The sequence below is a fragment of the Rhinolophus sinicus genome, linkage group LG03, assembly GCF_036562045.2.
Source record: "Rhinolophus sinicus isolate RSC01 linkage group LG03, ASM3656204v1, whole genome shotgun sequence".
Taxonomy (NCBI): Eukaryota; Metazoa; Chordata; class Mammalia; order Chiroptera; family Rhinolophidae; genus Rhinolophus; species Rhinolophus sinicus.
This window is the reverse complement of record NC_133753.1, coordinates 160051274-160072329: the sequence shown is the minus strand read 5'-3', so window position 1 is coordinate 160072329 and position 21056 is coordinate 160051274. Positions and strand designations below refer to the sequence as shown.

General features: G+C 40.1%; 1 protein-coding gene and 1 pseudogene across 1 annotated transcript in view; one reads left to right on the top strand and one right to left on the bottom strand.

Annotated features, from left to right (window-relative positions):
• OOSP4A (oocyte secreted protein family member 4A) overlaps window positions 1-5839 on the bottom strand; it is a 29461-nt gene extending 23622 nt beyond the window's left edge. Inside the window, 1 exon segment of the mRNA XM_074329207.1 lies at window positions 5772-5839. Coding sequence (XP_074185308.1) covers window positions 5772-5839 — 68 coding nt within the window.
• Window positions 5840-9072: 3233 nt separating this feature from the next.
• LOC109453259 (ATP synthase peripheral stalk subunit F6, mitochondrial) lies at window positions 9073-20377 on the top strand (annotated as a pseudogene).
• Window positions 20378-21056: the final 679 nt, after the last annotated feature.

Here is a 21056-nt window from a genome sequence, read left to right as displayed (position 1 = left end):
GAACACTCAATAATACATGACTCCTCAGCTTTCCTCTGGCAGCTCTTTTGGGGGAGAGCCTCTCCTTCTATAGAGAAATATCACTGTCAGGATGACTTCTGGGATAATTTTCCTAAAGGCCAATAAAGACAAACTGTTCTCACAACAGCAGGCATGAATGAGCTTCACACGTCCGCGGACGCTCCAGGACTAACCGCGTGGACTCCGAGCTGCTCTTTTGCTAAATTTGTCACTTACCCCGAAACGGTGGTTTTCCACACCTTTTCTGTAGTACATGCATTCTTTTAACAAATGTATATTGAACGCTGCCAGATCCATAAGAAAGAAAGCAAACTATACCTGGGTTTGCAGGTGATACTATGTTCTTAGAATTCCAATTAGTGTTTTATTGTCTATTTTGTCCTTTAAAAAGCACGTATTCAGCATCTTTCATTACAATCAAGGAGATCTAAGAATACCTTACACATTTATGATTTTCACTTACAAAAATCCTATGAAGTAGGTAGATATTATCGTCTATAAATTAATTTATAAATTTGTATTTTTAAAGCTGGAAATTATCTAGCGACCAACCCTCTCATTTTCAGGTGAGAAAAAGAATTCAACTAGAAAATGGGGGCTATGTCCTTGCTGAAAATAGATGGTGACTCAACTCAGAGATAGGTTCCATTCTTCCTTTTTAATAGTCATACCAATTTCCTTTATAATTATTTTCCTTTAGTATACATTTATATCAGCTTTTTCTCATACTTGAGATTAAAGAAAACATTATATATTTTTTGCAGAGCGCTTTAAAAACAACTTCTTTGTACAATCATTTTATAAAAATGAAGCATGCCAAACTTGATTTCATAATCTAAATTGTGAATTGTGCTATGAAAAAGCCAAAGGTTAATTAGTAAATTTAAATTATAATTACTTTATTGCTGTGTTGTTTATAATAGTAAAAAAAAAACAAAGGAAAGAAAAAAATAAAAGGGAAACAACCTAAATGTCCATAGCAGGAACACAGTTCAATAAAATATAGTACATTTATAAATGTAACACCATGCCATCTTCAAAATGATCTTATGGAATTATTGTTATTGAAAGATGTGCAAGATATATTTAGTCATGAGAACATTATTCATATATATATATATATATATATATATATGCTTAGAAAAAAACCTGAAAGTGTATACACCAAAATGTTACAAGTCATTATAAGATTGTATTTGGATAGCAATTTTTTTTGCTTGTCTGTATTTTGTAAATTTTTGCATATATATTATTTTTGCAATAAAAAGGAAGTCTTATCAAAATAAATAAATAAATACATTGAACATTCATTGACAACCAATATTATCTCTGGAGCTGCCATATTTTTACTAAGGCCATGATAAGCAACTAGACAGAACAGAAAGGTAGAAAAGCTAAGCTCACTTTCTTTATTAGTTACCCTTGGCCATCAGTATTTGAATTTACCACCCTCATCACCCCCAAACTCCAAACTGGCTCTTCTCCAGGATCCCCTACTCATGATGAGTGGCATCACCCAGATAGATGCTCAAGTAAGAATCTGTCTTCTTTACCCCCAAATCCAGGTGCCCACATCTGTCTAATGGTTTCTCCATAATAGCTCCCTATTCCAACACCCTCCTTTCCCATTCCTACCATCTTCTTGCCCCATGACTGCAGCTATACCTATAACTGGCCTCCCCGCCTCCAGCCTTGTCCTGCCCCAGACTCACCCACACTGCTGGCCTAGGGAGCTCTTTGAAATTCTTGACTGGTCATGCATTTTCTGCTTAAGCTCCTTCTACAACTTCTACCACCTTCAGGAGAAGGGATATAAAGTCCTTCAGATTTGGCTCTTGCTTACATCTCCAGCCCTATTTCTCAGCACTCCTCTTACTACTTCCTATTATAACGAGTTACTACCGTGTTTCCCCGAAAATAAGACCTAGCCAGACCATCAGCTCTAATGCGTCTTTAGGAGCAAAAATTAATATAAGACCCAGTCATATTTTACTATAATATAAGACATTGGGTCTCATATCATACCATATCATATCATATCATATCATATCATAAATACTGGATCTTATATTAAGTTTTGTTCCAAAAGATGCATTAGAGCTGGTGGTCCAGCTAGGTCTTATTTTCGGGGAAACACAGTATTCCCCTTCCATCATGCAGCGTTCTCTTGCAGCTCTCTTCCCTTGAACACAGGGATTCTTCTGCTTGGACCACCTTTCCTTATTCCCTTCACTGACTCACTCTTTTTTTTTTTTTTTTCCAATTACAGTCAACATTCAATGTTATTTTATATTAGTTTCAGGTGTACAGCATAGTGGTTAGACATTTATATAATTTACAAAGTGATTCCCCAATAAGTCTAGTACCTACCTGGCACTATACATAGTTATTAGCATATTATTGACTATATTCGCTATGTTTTACATCCCTGCGACTATTTCGGCTGAGTGAAAAAACGTGAAAAGATTAAGTATAAGTTGGTAGTTACGAAATAGTCATTGAGTCACCCTTTAGTTCTTCACAATGCCCACATATGCTTTAGTGTCCTGAGAAGCACCTTCAGGCCACAAGCTCCATGCAGGGGAGGCAAGCCATAAGCACATCTCTTATTCCAGAAATCACAGACTCTCAAGGCAAACCAACCTGGTTTTGTTCTGCCGCCACTGCCTGTCAAAACTGTATTCTTTGGGTGAGGTGTTTTCACCAATGAGACTCGGCTTCTCACCAATAAAGGAGGATAAAAGGACAACCTTGTAAAGCTATTCTGTGATCAAACATGATCACGTATATACTCGTAGAAGGCAAATAAGCTAACCCTATGTTTTATCTAATCTTCTTTATGTTTTGATCTGTGTGTTTCTTAAGCCAACCATCTTACTTTCTTTTCTTAGAATGCAGCAGGACAGACATAAATAAATAGATACCCAATCGTAAAATTCTGGCTCACTCCTCAGAACTCAGTGTTTCCTCCTCCAGGAAGTCTTCCTTAACTGCCCTTTGCCTTAGTCTCATTTAGATGATCTCCTATGTGCTCACTTGTCATCCGTGCACATCTCTACCATCACAGGTAAAATAACGGCTTTTTCCCTTGGCTACCTTCTGCATTCCCTTTCCTCAAGGGAAAGGTTCATGTCTCAGTTTACTTGGCACCAGCATATCCAGAGAGCAGTGCCTAACACATACCAAGTCCTCAATAAATATTTGTTAGGGAATGAATAAGTGTCCATCCACTACTCATGCTTCTTACGACCCCATTAACTCCCTTTAGGCACTTCCACTGGTAACTGCCTGTGACAAGTTTGAAATTTTTGAAGATCTCAGAAGGGTTCTCAGCCCTCCTACCAGGTCATGATGTGTTTCAAGCTGACACCTGTGCTCATTTGTGTCATTCACCCGAAGAAGGCCTACTTCTCCTTTTTGCAACGTAAAGTTGGCTTTCATTTCAGTGCCCCCGAAAACCCCTCCTCTTACATAAATCCTTTTTCAGATTCTTCCAGCCCATTGTGGTCGTTCATCCCTTGAACTTCCAGGGTCTATACCATTAATCCAACAGTCACCATACACTGCTATATTGTACCCAACTGTTGCCTTCATTATTGTAGTTTAACTTGCTTATGCTTATTTCTGTTCCCCCAAGAAAAGGAGTATTATCCTTGCAGTAGCTGCAGTCTCATCGCGGTCTTCCCTGCAGGGTTTTGCACACATGCGTCCACAGATGTCTCTTAATCGAATTGACGACAAGGAGACCCTACTGACGGAGCCATATTAGCTGTCTGCCACTACCGGTGACCCCTGACTTTCTGGCCCTTCCACCAATTCTCTGCCCCTTCTCTGATGGAAGCCACCATCTTCCATCTTTCTCGCAAGGGCTCCTTTGTCTTCTGGCTTCCTTTGGGTTCAGCCAATAGAAGGCAGACAGGAGGCTGATGGTGGGAGGGCACAGTGGTAGGGAAGTGCTGTCCCTGCTTGGCCCGTTCTACGGTGTTTGAATCCTTCTAAGACTTGCTTTTCTAAGGTCACCCCTCTCCTAAGGCTCTGGGTTCCCTTATTGTCATCTCCTCCCTTTGCCTTTCAGGCCTGATGCTTCAACATCCTTTGTGGACTCCCTTAACCCTGCCCACACTTCGATACATAGTCCCTTCAGTAAGGTCTCTTCAAAATCCCAGTGGAGTGTGCTGTGTTCTTGCTGGGACCTTGACGGATACCAGAGCTTTCAGTTTAGCTGGGGTAAGACTAGGAAAATCTTATGAATTATCATAAGTATCCAAACCAGGACACTTTTGAGAGTGAAAGGAGGCACTACATATTAATGACTATATCTTGGCAACCAGCATAAATCAGAATTGCCTCGGGCAACCTGGAATGAATGAATCCCAGGTAAGTCAGATACATAAAAAGATAATTGGCATAATGAAGAGATAAAACATTTCCAAAAGAGATAACATTACTGGACAGAATAAGATAAGTATCAAAGGGTGGAACAGACTTTCAGAGCTCCAACGGTTCCAAGAAAAGACAGATCATTCCTCCTCGGGGAAGACATCTGAGATCAGCACGACGCTCAGTGCTCCTTTTCCAGCTAAATGAAGTCACATAGTCCATGTGGGCTTGGCCTTTTCTGTAGCTTTTCTCCAAGAAATCTCATTCCCAGTTTATACCCCACCTCCACCTCTCACGCACAGCCAGCATAACTCTCACCGTTTCTTTCCGTTGCTTAGCTCTGGGTTTTGAGGGAAGGCAGATTACTTTAAATTCTAGCCAGTTAGTCCTTTTAAAAAGCATCAAATGCATTTCCAGTTCAGCTGTAAGTCACTGTAGATGTGTACTGTTCTTGATTCTTTAAACCATGTTTAAACTTCATTTTACAAAAATACCTGAGAGGTGATTTATAAGCTTTCCTTGCAAACTCAAAAATTCTTGCTAATAATAGCATGAAGCATAATAAGCAACCAAGAAACCTTTTTTACGGATGTGTATATTTGGCCTCTCTAAACAAAGGATTTGACAATTAACAAATACTCTGGAGCCTTGTCAGCCTCAGCAAAGGGAATCCATTCTCTGCTCCCCCACTTCTAGCTGATTCAAAGCCACTTGGCAAGGAAGTGTTTCTAATCCTCATGTTGCTAGTAGAAGCAAGTTGCTATGAGCCCCAGTGTGGGACGTCAGGCTTGCCAAATCGCCCCTTTGTTCAGGCATTTCATACTAATGTGAATAGTTCATAAAAACACGCACACCCATACCCGTGGAGCGGAGAATACCATGTCGATCACTAGCAAGCGTTTCTTTTCTCCTACTTCCCAAGCAGCCTGTGCTGGCTATGGTTAGACCAGTGAAAGTTGGGGTTGAAAAGGTCCCTCCTGGGAGATTCAAAAGGGTTCTATAAGACACACAGGAAAGAAAAGCAGTAACTGGAGATAAAAAGCAGACCCAGAAGTGTAAAGGAAATGGTACAGATCGATGCAGATAGGTGGGAGGAAAGAGAAAAACTAAGTCAACCAAGAGATGTAAGAGATAGCGGTCATGTAGGCAGCCTCTTCGTCCACGATGGCAAACCATTACACCTGAAAGGAGCAGTGCGCATAGAGCAGTTTGAGCCGGATGGATGCAAGGTTCAGGCACGAGACAAGAAAAAGCTGCAGTGTGCCTTTGATAGAGCAGAAAAATTCTAACTGACCTAGGTGGTTTTACAGATCTGTTCCATTTCAGGCCCTGTTTAAATTCTTCTAAGGCACATTCAGCCTCCTGCTCACCTTATCACTAGGAAGATCTCCAGCTGCTGTGCTGATGGAGGCAGAAGCTCCTCGTTTTCCTGGTACATGGTACACGGTACACGGAGCATTCTGTAGGAGGAAAGAGAGTAATGGAAACTCACTGATGGGAATATTCTGGGTCCATATGGGGTATAACATTGTATCAGCCTGTGAATTTTAAAAACCACCCTAAGGCCCAAAATTAATCCTTCAATTATGGGCCATTGCCTGCTGTGCTTTGCATGCATTATGTGAAATGGATTATAACTAATTTTTCAAAGTCAGCAGATTGTTATTTACCCATATGTTGACAATCAGTCTGAAGAGGCAGAAAGTGCGTGTCAGCTACTCCATGAAAAACATGATACCTGTTCAAAAGTCCTCATTGGCAATGTCTACATTGGCTTTCCTTTTAAAATTACATTAAAATAATTTTATATTACACATAAAATTATCTGTAATTTATATACATATGCTGTATAGCATGTTAATAGCTATATAAATTTATATTAAAAATATAATAAATATTAAATTACATAAAATAATTTATTTTATACACAAATATTATATAATTCATATAAAAATGATTTTAAATTATATGTAAAATATATACATAACAAATGATATATAGTATCAAATTATATGAAAACAATTTTATATTAATATCATATACATATAAATAATTTGTTATATACATACCATTTTTTTGTAAAAGCCAACGTAGATGTTGCTAATCTGTATGAATGTGCATTTCAGTTACCCACCATTACAATAGTTCATTGAAAAATAATTATATTTTTGTGTAACTCATTTCCATTCATCTCACAAACACATTATGAAGGCAACTATGCAATAAGCGTTATGGTGTATATCCTCATATAAACTCAATAAGGAGTTTTTTCTCAAGGAGTTTTGTAGTCTGGTTTGAGGAAACTATTCCCTTCACAATGTGATGAATGTCTTGATAGATATGTGCTCAGGTGCCAGGCGAGGAGCAGGGCGTCTAGGAAGAACTTTCCAAAGGTGGTCTCAGCAGGAGCTGAGTTTTGAAGGATGAAGAAGAGGCAGTCAATGAGAGGATGACGGGAAAGAGAAAGGGTTTCAGCAGAGTGCAGAGGCCACCACATCTTACTAAGGCACCAGAGCATAGTTCTGCCTGATGCAACTGAAGAATACTTGACAGTGAGACTAGCTAAACAAGGTCCATATTGTTAAGGACCTTGCATGCTAAGCTGGCAGAAAATTTTAAGCATTGACGTAGCATGAGCAGAGGGTAGAGGGAAAAAAGGGTTGAGTTTAAAGATAAGACAATATTGTAGACTTTTAGCCACCCATGGAAGAAGGGATAAGAGACAGTGGAAAGAAACGGTTGAGATCACTCAAGCTATTTACATAGAAGGGAGAATCTAAGGTCTTAGGACTCTTTGGATGCGGTGAAGTAGTAAGGCAAAGAAGTCTAAGACATCTTCAGAATCAAGGCTAAAATCACAGTGAGTAGTGGTGCTGTTATTCATGGATACAGGGCTATGGGAGGATGAACAGATTGCCATTACTGGTTATTTTCATTTCGGGGTATTTTGGAAAGAAGTATGTGGAGATAAAAAACATTCCATTTGGGATATTCTTGTTTTGAGAAACTATATTGCTCAGCATCGAGATCTAAACTGGAAACTCAAAAGCTGGACATAACCAGCATTTGAGCAAGTGTTGAAGCCAATGTGCAAGGTCGTCTGGGAAAAGTGTGTAAAAGTAGAGGAGCAAAGGTCAAGGACTGAATCTTGGGGTACACCACAGTAAGGCAGGCAACAAGCACAGATTATAAAGGAGCAGCCAGAAAGACTGAAAGAAAAACAGAGTATAGTTTTTTCCTTTGAAATGGAACAGGGAAAGGGGCTCAATTAGAAAGGGTCTTAGAGTGTCAGATGCTACACTGAAGTCAAGAAAGATAAAAAAAGAAGAAAAATGTGTATTGTTTTAGCAATGCATTTCAATGTGTTGGGAAAAAATTAAGAGTACTGCATTAGGTATACAATTGATCGCTACATTTAATGTGGCATTTAGTACTGAAAGTCATGACTGAACTTTAATTATATATATATATTCTACTCTCAAATGGTGGATGAAAGATCATCCTCCCAAAAGTAGAATTGCTTTAAATGATTTGCTTTACATGGTGTCACAGAATGGGTTCTCTAGCAGCAGGTGCTGCGAAATGCCGAGATGGAATCTGGGGTGTAAGATGTTTGTGAGAGAGCAACACTGAAAGGGAGGAGAGGAAGGAAGGGTGAGCAGAAAGAGCGCTCTGTTCAGTGAGAGTTGCCCCTGAGAATGCCCTGTCCCAGGCTGATATGCTCGGGCCTTTGGACCCCCACCTGACTCGGTCACTGAGGTGGACTGCCCCCAGCAGGGCACCACATCAGGCGGTAGTCTCTATAGCTGACCGACACCCGGAAGGAGTAAACAGCTGGAGTCCCCTCCCATGGCTTAGCAATGAGCTCTTCCTAGACAGGGGTCCGCACAGCACACATTCGTTCCAACCTCACGTGGTTTGCAGTGTCTTTGGACAAACATGTGAGCAGAGCCTTATCCAGCTATCATTGCGGGTGGCTGAAGTAGCCAACTATTCGTTCTTTGCCCCATATCAGTATTATAAAGCCATTTTTCTGTCATTACAAATATGACACAGTTTTTGATGGTAAAAAGATTATGGTCCTATCACATTGGTTAGGTGACTGTAAAAACCTGGACTAGACAAAAATATCATAATCATCTTTGCTTTTGGAATTAGGTGCCAGATATATTTTACGTCTGAAGAAGAAGTAGAAAATAAATTGAAGTATAAGACAATAAAGCAGTTAAGCTGTTCCAATCGTATCTAAAACAAAGTTTGGGTTACATAGGTTGACAGGAACATCATTTAATAAAAGCTTTTCCAAAAGCATGCTGTAATTGGACAGCCCTGAGAAAATAGAATGAGGCAATCATATTTGCTTACATATTGCATTTATAACATTTGACATCTCCTACTTTGCAAAACAAATTTCCTCTGTGCCAGCTGTAATTAGGTGCTGAGATAAAGCTGCCTTAATATTCTGCATATTTGATCAGGGCTGCCAGCAGCTGTCGTATCACTGGCTCTGTTCTCATGTACAATGGAAACATCAAAGACATCTGTGGTTTGCCCTAAAATTAGCGCCAGAATTGGCCTTCTCTCCTTTATTGTTTAACCAGCTTGGCTGTTTGCATAACTAACGAGGGAACCTCCAGACATTGTTGCCGGGTCTGTGAAGGAAAACAACCAATGGAAGACTTCCGAAAGTCGCCCACACATCCTGTTGCCCGGCGTAAGGCTTCAGTGCACAGGGTTTGGAATCACACAGGCCTGCAGTTCAGACTTCAGTTCTTACTATTCACTTGTGACTTTGGGCAATTAATTTAAACTCTCTCAGCCACAGCGTCCTTTTTGGTAAAATACAAATGATAAGAGTACCTACTCCATAGTGTTGTTTTGTAGAACAATGAAGATAAGGTGCATAAAACATTTAGTGTATGCCCAGGGCTTAGTAAGCACTCAGTAAGTGTTAGCAATCTTCATTCTTTCATCTGGTGCCCTTTCTAAGAAATAACAGCTGCAGTAGCTTTAAAACATTCATTTAGTGATGAAATGAAAGTGTGAAAAGAGTTCTCCATTAGGTTCAAAATCATGTACCGTGTTTCCCCGAAAATAAGACCAGGTTTTATATTAATTTTTGCTCCAAAAGACACACTAGGGCTTATTGTCCAGGGGCTGTCATTCTGAAAAATCATGCTAGGACTTATTTTATGGTTAGGTCTTATTTTCGGGGAAACACGGTATATAACACATATTCATAGCTGTCTTCAAAATTCCTAAAAGTTTTGGAAACCTCTAGAAGTTTATCCTAGCAAGCAATAGAAGGCTTTTTCTCTACTATCAACACTTTTGTGACAGATTCTAAAGAGATCTTTCATTTTCTCCTTAGAATCATGCACTTAACTATTAAGTTGCTGCCATCAGGTGATTTGTAGTGACGCTTCTCAGGAAAGTCAAATACTCGGCTTTTAACTGCAACTAACAGAAAGCCTGAGTCAACTGCCTTCAACAATGGACATTTATTGTCTCACATGATAAGCACTTCACCAACAGGCAGCTCCAAGGCTGCTGCATTCGGTCACTCAGTGTCTCATCAAGGATGCAGGTACTTCCCAGCTTTGTGCTCTGCCATCTCCTCTGTTGAGTTTGCCTTCAGGCTAGCTCCCTCATGGCTGCAAGATGGCTGCTGTATATAGACAATTATATCAGTTCTTCTTGTGTCTCTTTTTTTGGGGGGTGGGGAGGGGGAAGGGGAACAGGACTTTATTAGGGAACAGTATGTACTTTTGGGACTTGTCCAAGTCAAATTGTTGTCCTGTCAGTCTTAGCTGTGGAGGGTGCAGCTCAGCTCCAGGTCCAGTTGTCGTTGCTAGTTGCAGGGGGCACAGCCCACCATCTCTTGCGGGAGTCCATCCGGCAACCTTGTGGTTGAGAGGATGTGCTCCAACCAACTGAGCCATCCGGGAGGCAGCTCAGCTCAAGGTGCCTTGTTCAATCTTAGTTGCAGGGGGTAGAGCCCACCATCCCTTGCAGGAGTCAAGGAGTCTAACTGGCAACCTTGTGGTTGAGAGCCTGCGCTCCAACCAACTGAGGCATCTGGCACTGGCCCATGTGGGAATCGAATCGGCAGCCTTTGGCGTTAGGAGCACAGAGCTTGAACTGCCTGAGCCACTGGGCCGGCCCCATGTGTCTCTTTTTAAAAAGAAGGAAACCTGTCTCAGAAGCCTCTTAGTTGGTGTCTTCTTAAGCCTCAGTGGTCAGAATTGAATCATATAGCAATTCCTAAACTGATCGGTATCGATGGAATTGGAATTACCATGACTAGTTTCATGAAGCACATGGCACAGTAGAGGAAGATGGATTACCTGCAGATATTGAGGTTTTGTAATAAAAAAGGAAGGTTGAATGCATGTTTACCTTCTACAGTGTCTGTACGGTTATAGACAGCTATTTCAGAATTGAAAATCCAAACCCTGTTTTTCTTCTAGTCTTCCAAAAAGTACTATACTGATGTTTATAGAAAAATAAACATTTATTTATAATAAAACAAATTGATCAAGTTAGTAGACCTCAGAGCTGATAATTAGTGGTACACATTAGTATGGTATAATGGCTGGTATCTATTCTGACTGTCAACACCCATATGCCACTATCCATTAATAATTTGATCATCATTCCTGACAATGTATTAAACTGTAAGTTCAATGAAACTAGGGACCAGATCTGCCACGTTCACCTTTGTAGCCTCCATAGCACAATGGCCAATGGCCAGCACATAGTAGATATCGAGTAAAGATATGTTAAATACATCAATGAATGAAATGAAACAAAAAATAAATAACATGTTTACTCCAGCAGGACTCCTATCCTTGTAGTTCTCTAATGTATACAATTAAAGAGCTAACTAATATCGTCCTTCCTCAGCATCTGAGTTCAATAATGCTATTAAACTGGCATTATAGTCAACTACGAGCCTTCCAAAATGGTCTTTGTATTAAGACATGTTAGTGTCGAGGGCATTATATTTTCCATATGCTGTGAGCTTTGGGGAAATCTGGTTGGCTCAATGTCAGATCAGTATTCCCAATTGTTTTCCAATCATCTTAATGCTCCATATTTCCCCCTACAGTATAGCCCTTTCCGGGAATAGTAAAACCCTACCACTTACAAATTAATTACTTGTCCTTGAATCCCAACCTGCGTATGAGTGGGAGTTAACACTGCCCCCAGACCTCCCCAAAGCTGACAACATATGGAAAGTGTAATGCCCTCGAAAGGAATGTGTTCTATAAAGATACAATTTTGGAAGACATGTGGTTGACCTGGAATACCCACTCTGAGCACCAAAGTCATAACTGCAGTCATCAGTTAGGACTGCAGGTGATCCCACACGCACAAGAATATCTGTGAGACTTAACCTGGGATTTTTTAAAAGATAACTATAGGATTAATTGAGAATTCAGCCCATATTAAGAAATAAGACCCACATACAGTTTCCAATATAGCCATATATATACATATATGTATATGTATATATACGTACATATATATATACATATATATATATATATATTTTTTTTTAAATTTTAACTTTCAATTTTTCTCAGTAGGATTTAATAAATCCTCTGGGCAGATGTTGAGAAGGGACTAATGTCTGCTCTTGTCCAGTTCGCCTTTCCCTTATTTATTGGACAGTTTTAGCTGATTATTTCTTCTCTAGATAAATGATTATTTTCTTGAATTGTAGTGGCCAATGACAATTGTAGAGAATAATCAATCAACTCCTCCTCTGGGTTATATTTTTTAATCCGATTTTTAAACAAATTCAGACAAAATGCTCATCAATTGATTTCTAAGAAAACTTTGCTTTTCACTAGGACATTTCTGCAAATGCCATGTTTCCCCAAAAATAAGACTTAGCTGTACCATCAACTCTAATATGTCTTTTGGAGCAAAAATTAATATAAGACCACTTAAACTTTTAATGTTATTGCAATTTAATAGCTTTAATTTTTTTCGGATTTTATTTTAATTATTCCTTCAGACCACTTTATAAAATAAATGCAGGAGATATTTTGCACATATAGGTGCATAGTATTTAGGGTAGACTAACTGAAGTGAAAAATAACCTTTAAAATCTCAGTGGTTCAATATAATAAATGTGTTTTTGTGCTAATGTCACAGTCCAATGCAAGTCAGCAGGGGGGCTGTGATCACAGAGTCATCAGAAATCTATTTCATGACTCCACCCTGCTTGAGGCCCTTGGAGTCCCCTCTATTCAGTTGGAAGCTGGAGAGAGAACATACTGAGGATAATGAGGGATACTTTTATGGGCCAAACATCACTTCAGCCTACATTGTTTTGCCAGAACTTGATTACAAGGCCCTATCTACTTGGAAGGAAGCCTGGGAAACACATACTGACTAGCTGTGTGCCCTGGAGAAAAAGGAACAAGGTATGGTGAACACTGCCATAGGGAATTAGAGGGAAAGGTGAGGTCAGGAAATGAGAGGGAGAGGGGGAAATCAAAACCTCTGTTTCAGACATGTCAACTTGGAGATTATTAGACAACAAAGAGTTGATGTCAGGGAGCATTGGTCAAACAAATCTGGATCTCAGGAGAGAAGTCTGGGCTAGAAATATAAATGTGGCAGTTTTCAGCATATACAAGGTGTGATTTAAAAACTGCATGAATGTTTAAATTTAAAATAACTTATTACAGTAAAAGATACATTGCCATTAATCCCTCTCAAAATACTCCCCCTTGCTTCAAACATACTTATCTCATCGTTCTTGCCACTTTCTGAAGCAGTTCTGGAAGTCTTCTTTGGTGAGTATCTTTAGTTGCGCTGTCGCGCTGCCTCGATGTCCTGAATCGATTCAAAATGTTTACCTTTCATGGTCATTTTCACTTTCGGGAAGAGCCAGAAGTTGCATGGTCCCAGAGCCAGTGAATAAGGTGGATGAGAATACACCATAATGCTTTTATTTGACAGAATTTGCCCAACCAGAAGTGATGTGTGACACAGAGCCTTTCCATTTTGATCACAAAATATGGTGAATGCTGCTGCCGAGTGCCGTCCAACGGAAAGGCAGGGATCTTCAATATGGGAAGCGGTGCGTCGAACCTTAGTAACAGTGTATAACAAGTTTCAACTTGTTTGGTGCAGTCAGTTGGGTGTGAGTTACAGTTGAGAGTAGGTATGTTTTAATGTGTGCTGTAAATCATCCTCCACCATGACAACACTCCGTGTCACACATCACTTCTGGTATATGGCAATTTCTGTCAAATAAAAACATTACAGTGTGTCCTCATCCACCTTATTCACTGGATCTGGCACTGTGTGACTTCTGGCTCTTCCCCAAAGTCAAAATGAATCAGGACATCGAGGCAGCCACAACAGCACAACTAGACACTTCCAAAAGAGGACTTCCAGAACTGCTTCAGAAAGTGGCAAGAACGAAGGGATAAGTGTGTTTGAAGTGAGGGGGAGTATTTGGAGGAGGGTCAATGGCAACATGTCTTACTGAAATAATTTTTTTTTATTTAAACGTTCACCGTATTGTTTGATCACATCTCGTAGATGATGTTTAAACCCATGAGAATGGATGAGATCACCTAGGGAGAATGTAAATAAAGGAAGGAAAAGAGCCTAGGATCAAGCCCAAGTTGCTGCAAACCAATGCATGTTAAAATTTTGGAAAATGCCCAAAAGCACAAAATAAGAAACAAAAATCATCCATGATCCTACTTTTTAGAGATTAAATCTGTTAACATTTTATATGTTTCCTTCCAGTCCTTTTTTCTCTGCATCTAAGAATATGTCATTATGTGCCTCCTTGTATAAAAGTCATAGTACATATTTTAAGGGAGAAAAAAACAGCATTCCAACAACTGGGCATACATATTTGAAAATGAAACAGGATCTTTACAGGAGTCTTGCAGACCATTAAAGAACACTCAATTTATAATCTGTAACACATCCTTTGTACCTTTCTCTCTCTGTCTCTCTGTCTCTCTGTCTCTCTCTCTCTCTGTCTCTCTCTCACACACACACACACCACCACCACCACCACCACGACCATCACCACCACCACCACCACCACCATGAGCAGCAGCATAGTGACAGAACTCAAGACTGTTCTGCTTTCTCTAAATACCCCAACCCCTCTTTTTTTCTGTATACAGGTCTCTGGCAATTCCTCCCATCCTTCCTCTTTCCTGCTGGATATCCTCCAGTTGCCACTTCAATGCCCTTCTCTATCCTGCTCTGTGGCCTAGGAGGCTGACCTAAATGAATGGTATCACCAGGCCCCTTTGCCTTCCAGCTTCCAATTGAGTCTGGTCAGTGGGGAGCCTTGGCAGGAAGTAGAAGGAAGGGAGGAAGGTGAGGTCAAGTTATTTTTTCCCTTTGATCCCTCCATGCTGAGTTGTTAGCATGGGTTCCAGTAGTAGCCCCAACTCCTTCCCGCATGAGGCCTAGGGACAGTGACAGCTCCCAGTTAGCATTAACCCTGGAGTACTTCCGCATCTCCTGTTAGCTTTTCAAGCCTTGCTCTCCCCTTTGTAAAACAGTCCCTTAATTAAGTTCTTCTCAATGACCCAGCTTGAGTGTGCCATCTGTTTCCTGCCCGGATCCTGATTGATACAAACAACTCAGGCTCCTTCTGAGTTCTAGCTCTTTTAACCTTTAATTTTCTTCATCTCCACAACCAAACGCCTGAGTACTGAGTAGGCAAAAACTCTTTTTTCCATGATGGTGGCACTGGGTAACTTTGTAAATATTACATCATAATTATTTACTCTATATGAGACATTAATATAGATAATACGGATACATCTTCATGTGCACTAAGAAAATGTGTAAGGAGTGGTTAATCTTAGGGAGTCAGGGGTGGGGTAGAAAGGGGAAACTAGGCTTTGACTTTTTTCTTTATGCATATTCTTGTTTGATTTTCACTTTAATACGCAGGTACTACTTTTGAAAAAATGTATATACATATGGCTTTTTAAAAAATTTTTGAGGAACAAAATACAGATTCCAGGACCTGAACCCAGAAACTCTGAATCAATGGTTGCAGAGTGGGGTCCTGGGCTGAGAACCAGGGATGCAGTGATGCACTTCAGCAACTATTCTCGCAGAGCCACTGTGTGTATTTGTGTAGGTTGCGTCCCATACTTGGGCCCTGGCTGATGGGGGCTGACATCCAGCCTGCAATCCACTCACCAGTCCTTAAGACCTGACGTTGAGCCCCATCTTCCTGGAACAAGGGGTCAATTTTACGAATATGCACCAGAACACCTTAAAACCGGTGTAGGCTTCTCCTGCTTATCTGGATCTGTGTTGATTTTCTGCCACTTGGAACTATTGGCTGTTGTCTTCACTGCTTCTACTAGGACAGAAACCTGAACTTGGGGCTTGAATTGGAGCTATGCTCTTGATACTTGAATCTTACCTATCTTTTTTCCTCCCTCCGCCCCCAAACCCTACTTAGACTAATGCTGCTCAAATTCCCAAGCCCTTGGCCTTATTCTAGGTGTTTTCACTAGAACAGATTCTTGCCCCCTAATTTTCCTGGTCTGTCCTATTCCATCATCCTCTGAACCCCAGTTTTGAAATTGTAATAATTCTCTTGGACCCTATCTCCAGGGTTTAAATAGCTGTTTAACACTTCTTTGCCACTAATCAAGTTACCAGGAGCCATCTAATCTGAATTTATCTTGATTCTCAATCTCTATTCATACCTGGTGTTTTTTGTTTTGTTTTTTTCCTCAAGTAGTTTCCATTTGGAGATACATTGGACTATTTCCTTATTTTCCTTACTTTAATAGCCATGACATATGATGTCACTAGATCTCCTCAGCCATTGCTAGAACAGTCTCATCTGCCCCAACCCTGACTCAGCAACCTGACTTTTTAATAAGCCATTGTATTTTGAACTATAATTTCAAAGTAGTCCCACATGTATTCAAAAATAAAGAAGTATCCTTTAAGGTCTCTTTACTATAAAATGAACTTTTTAGAAATGATAAATACTACACATATATATGTGTGGCTGTCTCCAAATTTGTAAAGGTTTCCGACACGAGCTGCAGTTCTGTTGTGTTTTACAGTAGTACTCTCTGGCACAGTTCCATTTGACTCTCCCTAAAACACAGAGGGTGAGCCAGGAGGCAATCACATCTCCTTGTCTGTGATTCACCTGGAGAAGTTGCCTCACCCCTTCTGGAGGCTGAGACATCAAATAAGGAACTGAGGCTCCATTCACCTTTGGTTCAGCCGACTCATATTCCATTATCTTTCCCTCCCACTCAGGAGTAAGATTAGTTACTCATTAATTGTAAAGGGATTTCCTAAGAGACACCAGGAAAGATTTGTTGGGGATGTGGGCTGACAGCTATGGAAGCACTAACAAGGGAAGCCATAAAAGCTCTTCCGTGGGAGTCTTTATGAAGCACAAAATCAAATGGGTTTTGTTGAGAATCCGCATTAGAAAGAGGTGGGAGACTTGAAATGCTAAAAGTGTCATCTGATTCTATGATTTTGTAGTAACAGATGGACTACTAATTAAAAATAAGAAGCAAACAATCAATTGGCAGAGTTGGTGGTTCCTGCATTCCATGGGGTCTTTTAACCACAGATTTATGCTAACTACCTTCTCATCTTCTTCGGGCTTAATAAATTGTCCACCTGAGTTGTGGTGCAGTATTCACCATCATTAATATCTGATCGTAACCTATCTCCTTCCTCCCATGTAGTTCCAATCTCTGGGAGCACATACAAATTTTTATGTGGTCAGAATGTAGGATGTGGCTCTTTATTGCTGAAGTAACGACTCTTTATAACCCTTTGCTCAATCTCTATCCATCTTGTATAGGAGAGGATGAGGCATGAATATAACTTGCCCACCCACGTCTCTTACTAAATCAAAACAGAATTCAGCGTTGACACAGTTTCTGTACTAGATTTCTCAATACAATTAACTGTAGTAATCCCATGCTTTAACCAGATTGTTGTCATTCAGTGAACATAGCAGCAATCCTTAGCTTTGCCTGTGAAGTCACATTTTTTTCATTCGTATATTTTACAGGTTTGCTTATAGAAAACCCATCACCACCATGTACAAATGCCCATGCAGAGCCTCATAGCTGTGATTTTCTTTTAGAAAGTTTGTTGTTATAGTACAGATGATTTTAAACTACTCCAATAAAACAAAGAATTTTTTTAAAAATAATGCTTAAGTTTCAAAAGCCAAGTAACTGCTGAGGAGAAGAATCAGGTGAGGCGTCAAGTGCGACAGACCAGAGTCATCTGTGCCCCTCTAGCTCCTGAGCCCTTAAGCAGAAGTCCTCCCAGAACTACAGCAGTGAAGTGTGGCTATCATAATTTATTGTACACTGAGGTGTTTTTCATTTAAAAACTCATAGAGATTAAGTAATACCCAATTATTGAGCACCTAGTATATGCCAAACACTACTGTAAGTGCTTTACTTGTATTATCACTTGTATTATCTCATTTAAGAATCATAACAGCCCCATGAGATAATAATAATATCATCTCCATATTACAATGAGGAAAGAGGAACAGAGAGACTGAGTAACTTGCTCAAAGTCACAAGGAAGGGGGGACTGAAGCCAGGATTTGCACCACCGGAGGTTGAAGTAAGCTTTTATTATCTGAGGGAGTTTTGTGTGTAGAAAAGCATATTTACAATTACTTACATTTTGATAAATATTCAGTTTATTAAAATATAACTTAAAATCTATTTTTCTTTTATAAATGTTTACGCCAAATAAGAATAATCATTTGTACTTCTTTGAGTAATGCTCAACTATCTCTTATATTGGACAGCTCAAACTCTTGTAAATATTTAGCTATTTATACAGTTAATTAATTAGATTCTTTTAGACATCCTAAATCACAATGACAAACACTTAAATCACCAGAAAGTCAGTATATAAAAAATCTTTCTCATAAGCAATTTCATATACCTAATAAACCAGATCTTTAAATGTAGAAGCCCCACCCTGCAATAAAAAAATGTAGAAGCCCAAATCCTCTTAAGCTTAAAATGAAACAAAATATACAAAAGTGAATTGATTATAAGCCTAGTTACTAAACTTGTCCTTAAATTTAATGTTAAACTATAGGTTTTGGTTTATTATTTCATTATGTTTATATCTTCCTGGGGTTACAAATTTATTTACCCAAGCAAAGAGAATATTTGTCATAGGGGCATGGATTTAAGCCATGATTAAGCCAGTAAATGCTGCAGCAAGCCTCAGTTCACAGTCAGATTTTATCTTCACATCTCCTGGGCTTCTTAAATGTCCTTCCAACTTAAATAATGACATTAGTTTCAATTCATCACATAAGTTTCAATTCCTGTGATTCTGTGACTTTTCAAAAATCCCCCACCCCTTAAATATTTAGGGCTTTCCAGGCCTTCACGTTAAAATTCCCTTTTAATTAACTATAGACTGTTCCATTAATGAAACTTTGAACCTGTTACTCTGATGTCAGTTTCCCCCTTTCATTTTCATCTTTTTCATCAACTAAAATTTTATGGTTATATTTCTCCTTTTTCAAACAACCCTAAAAACCTTCCCATGTGCTCTGTAGCATGTGTACCTCTGGGAATGAATTTCTAACTGTACTACTCCCAACAGCAGAGTGCATCGTTGGGAAGTTTCTTTTCCATGACAGAAGTGTCGCTGTGGTATCACGCTATATCTCCAGGATGTGCAAAAATGAACTGTCCTGTTCAGCATTCCACGTGGAACCCACATATGTTCCCCCATCATAATGTGGTCAGAACATAAAAATGAGAAAAAACATTCACAAAGACCATGAAAGGGACCCAAAGTCGCTGGTCTATGCCTGTGATTAAGAAATAAGCTTAGACCAATTTACAAACGCACAAACAGCTTCAGCTTCACTGCTAAAATCTATCTCTCTGCAAAGTGTCCCTCAGCTCCCTCTGAGTTTGCCAAATCCAGTCTCAAACGTGCAGGAATATATCTTGTATTTGACCTCTTCACCTTCCACAGTGCTGCCACCTCACTGATAACGGCCTCTTGCGACGGACACTCCCCTGTGTACTAAAGAGCCCTTCCTACCACCACTCTGACCGCTTTTCTCCTAGCCTAGACCTAATTCCCCAAGTTAGGTAGCATGAAAGGGTAAAACGACCCAGCAAATTCTTACACCTTCCATTCGAAGTGGCCATTAGACACTATGGGGCTACAACCCCAGGAGTGTGCCGTCTGTTTCCTGTTTGGGAGCCAGCTCACTTCTATCTCCAAGAGTGATCCAGATATTTCCACAACTTAGATTCCTGGACAAAACATCAAGTCCAAACAAGAGAACGGGGATTTTCTGTCCCAGCCCAAGGCTCACTTCCCAAGACCTCATTTTCTGCCACGAGACTGACTTCTTCCCGAGATAATCCATTCTCTTCAAGACGGCACTGTCCTTACGCCAGAGCCGCCAAAGACATCAGAACCATCACTGCACCATCCACGCATTTCCCATGACCCATATGCTCCAGTCCTAACACATCAGTGCTACCTACACCACGCAGTGCCACACCAAGGCTGCCTGGCGTCTCTTCCAACAAGAAGTTGATCTAGGCAGACTGTCTGTAACAGAATCACCATGATTTTCAGAGGCTCGTTAGGTACTCCTCTGCCATTCAGTCTGCAATCTCAGTCCATTTGAGGAGGTAGGAATACTGGTGTTACAGCAGTGGCATTTAATAAGGAACTTGATCCTGTACAGAAGCTCTTTGTGAACGAGATCAGAGAATGCAGAACTAAGCGACAGTCGTCTGCAGGACCTGTGGCTATTGGCTCAGAATATCCGCAGCAAGACTTGGAGAGGGAGCTTTTTAAGCTTAAGCAAATGTATGGTAAAGCAGATATGAATGCATTCCCTGACTTCAAATTTGAAGATCCCAAATTTAAAGTCATTGAAAAACCCTGGTCCTGAAGAAATAATGTAAAATGTATCCGGTAATTTGTCCTAGATAAGCTGTACTGCTGATAAGAAGTATCAGAATCAACATACATTTCACACTGTCAAGAAGAAGAAGGAGAAGGAGAAGGAGGAAGAAGAAGAGAAGGAGGAGGAGGAGGAGGAGCAGTTGCTGAAATGTCAGCCCTCAGTCTATTCCCTACAGTTTAGGAGGGTTCTACTGCTGGGACCCTGAGGGGAAAATTCCTGGATAAGGAAACACATACACATGTACACACTATCTCCACAAGAACAAGAAAAAATAAATAAACACAGGTCTTTTAAATTCAAATTGAAGAAAATAAAAATTTCAAAAGAAGTGTTTTCCATTGTGTGAGTCCCTGGGGTACTTGTTAAAATACTGATTTTTGGACCCTATACCAGACCCGATTATATGAGAATATCTGGTGACAGGGCCCAAGGAATCTGTATTGTAAAGGCCCTTCCAGTAATTCTTCTGTATACTATGTTTGAGAACTACTACAGGCAGCCCCACCCCTAACATTTGGGGTATCCAGGGCCAGAGTACAAATAGAAGCCCTCGGCGCACCCCTCTTCTCCTCCTACCCAGCTCCGCCCGATACCACAAGGAGCCTCCAAGTGGTCACCCCAAGTTGCTCATTTAAGCTCTGTCCATACACCCTTCAGGAAAGAG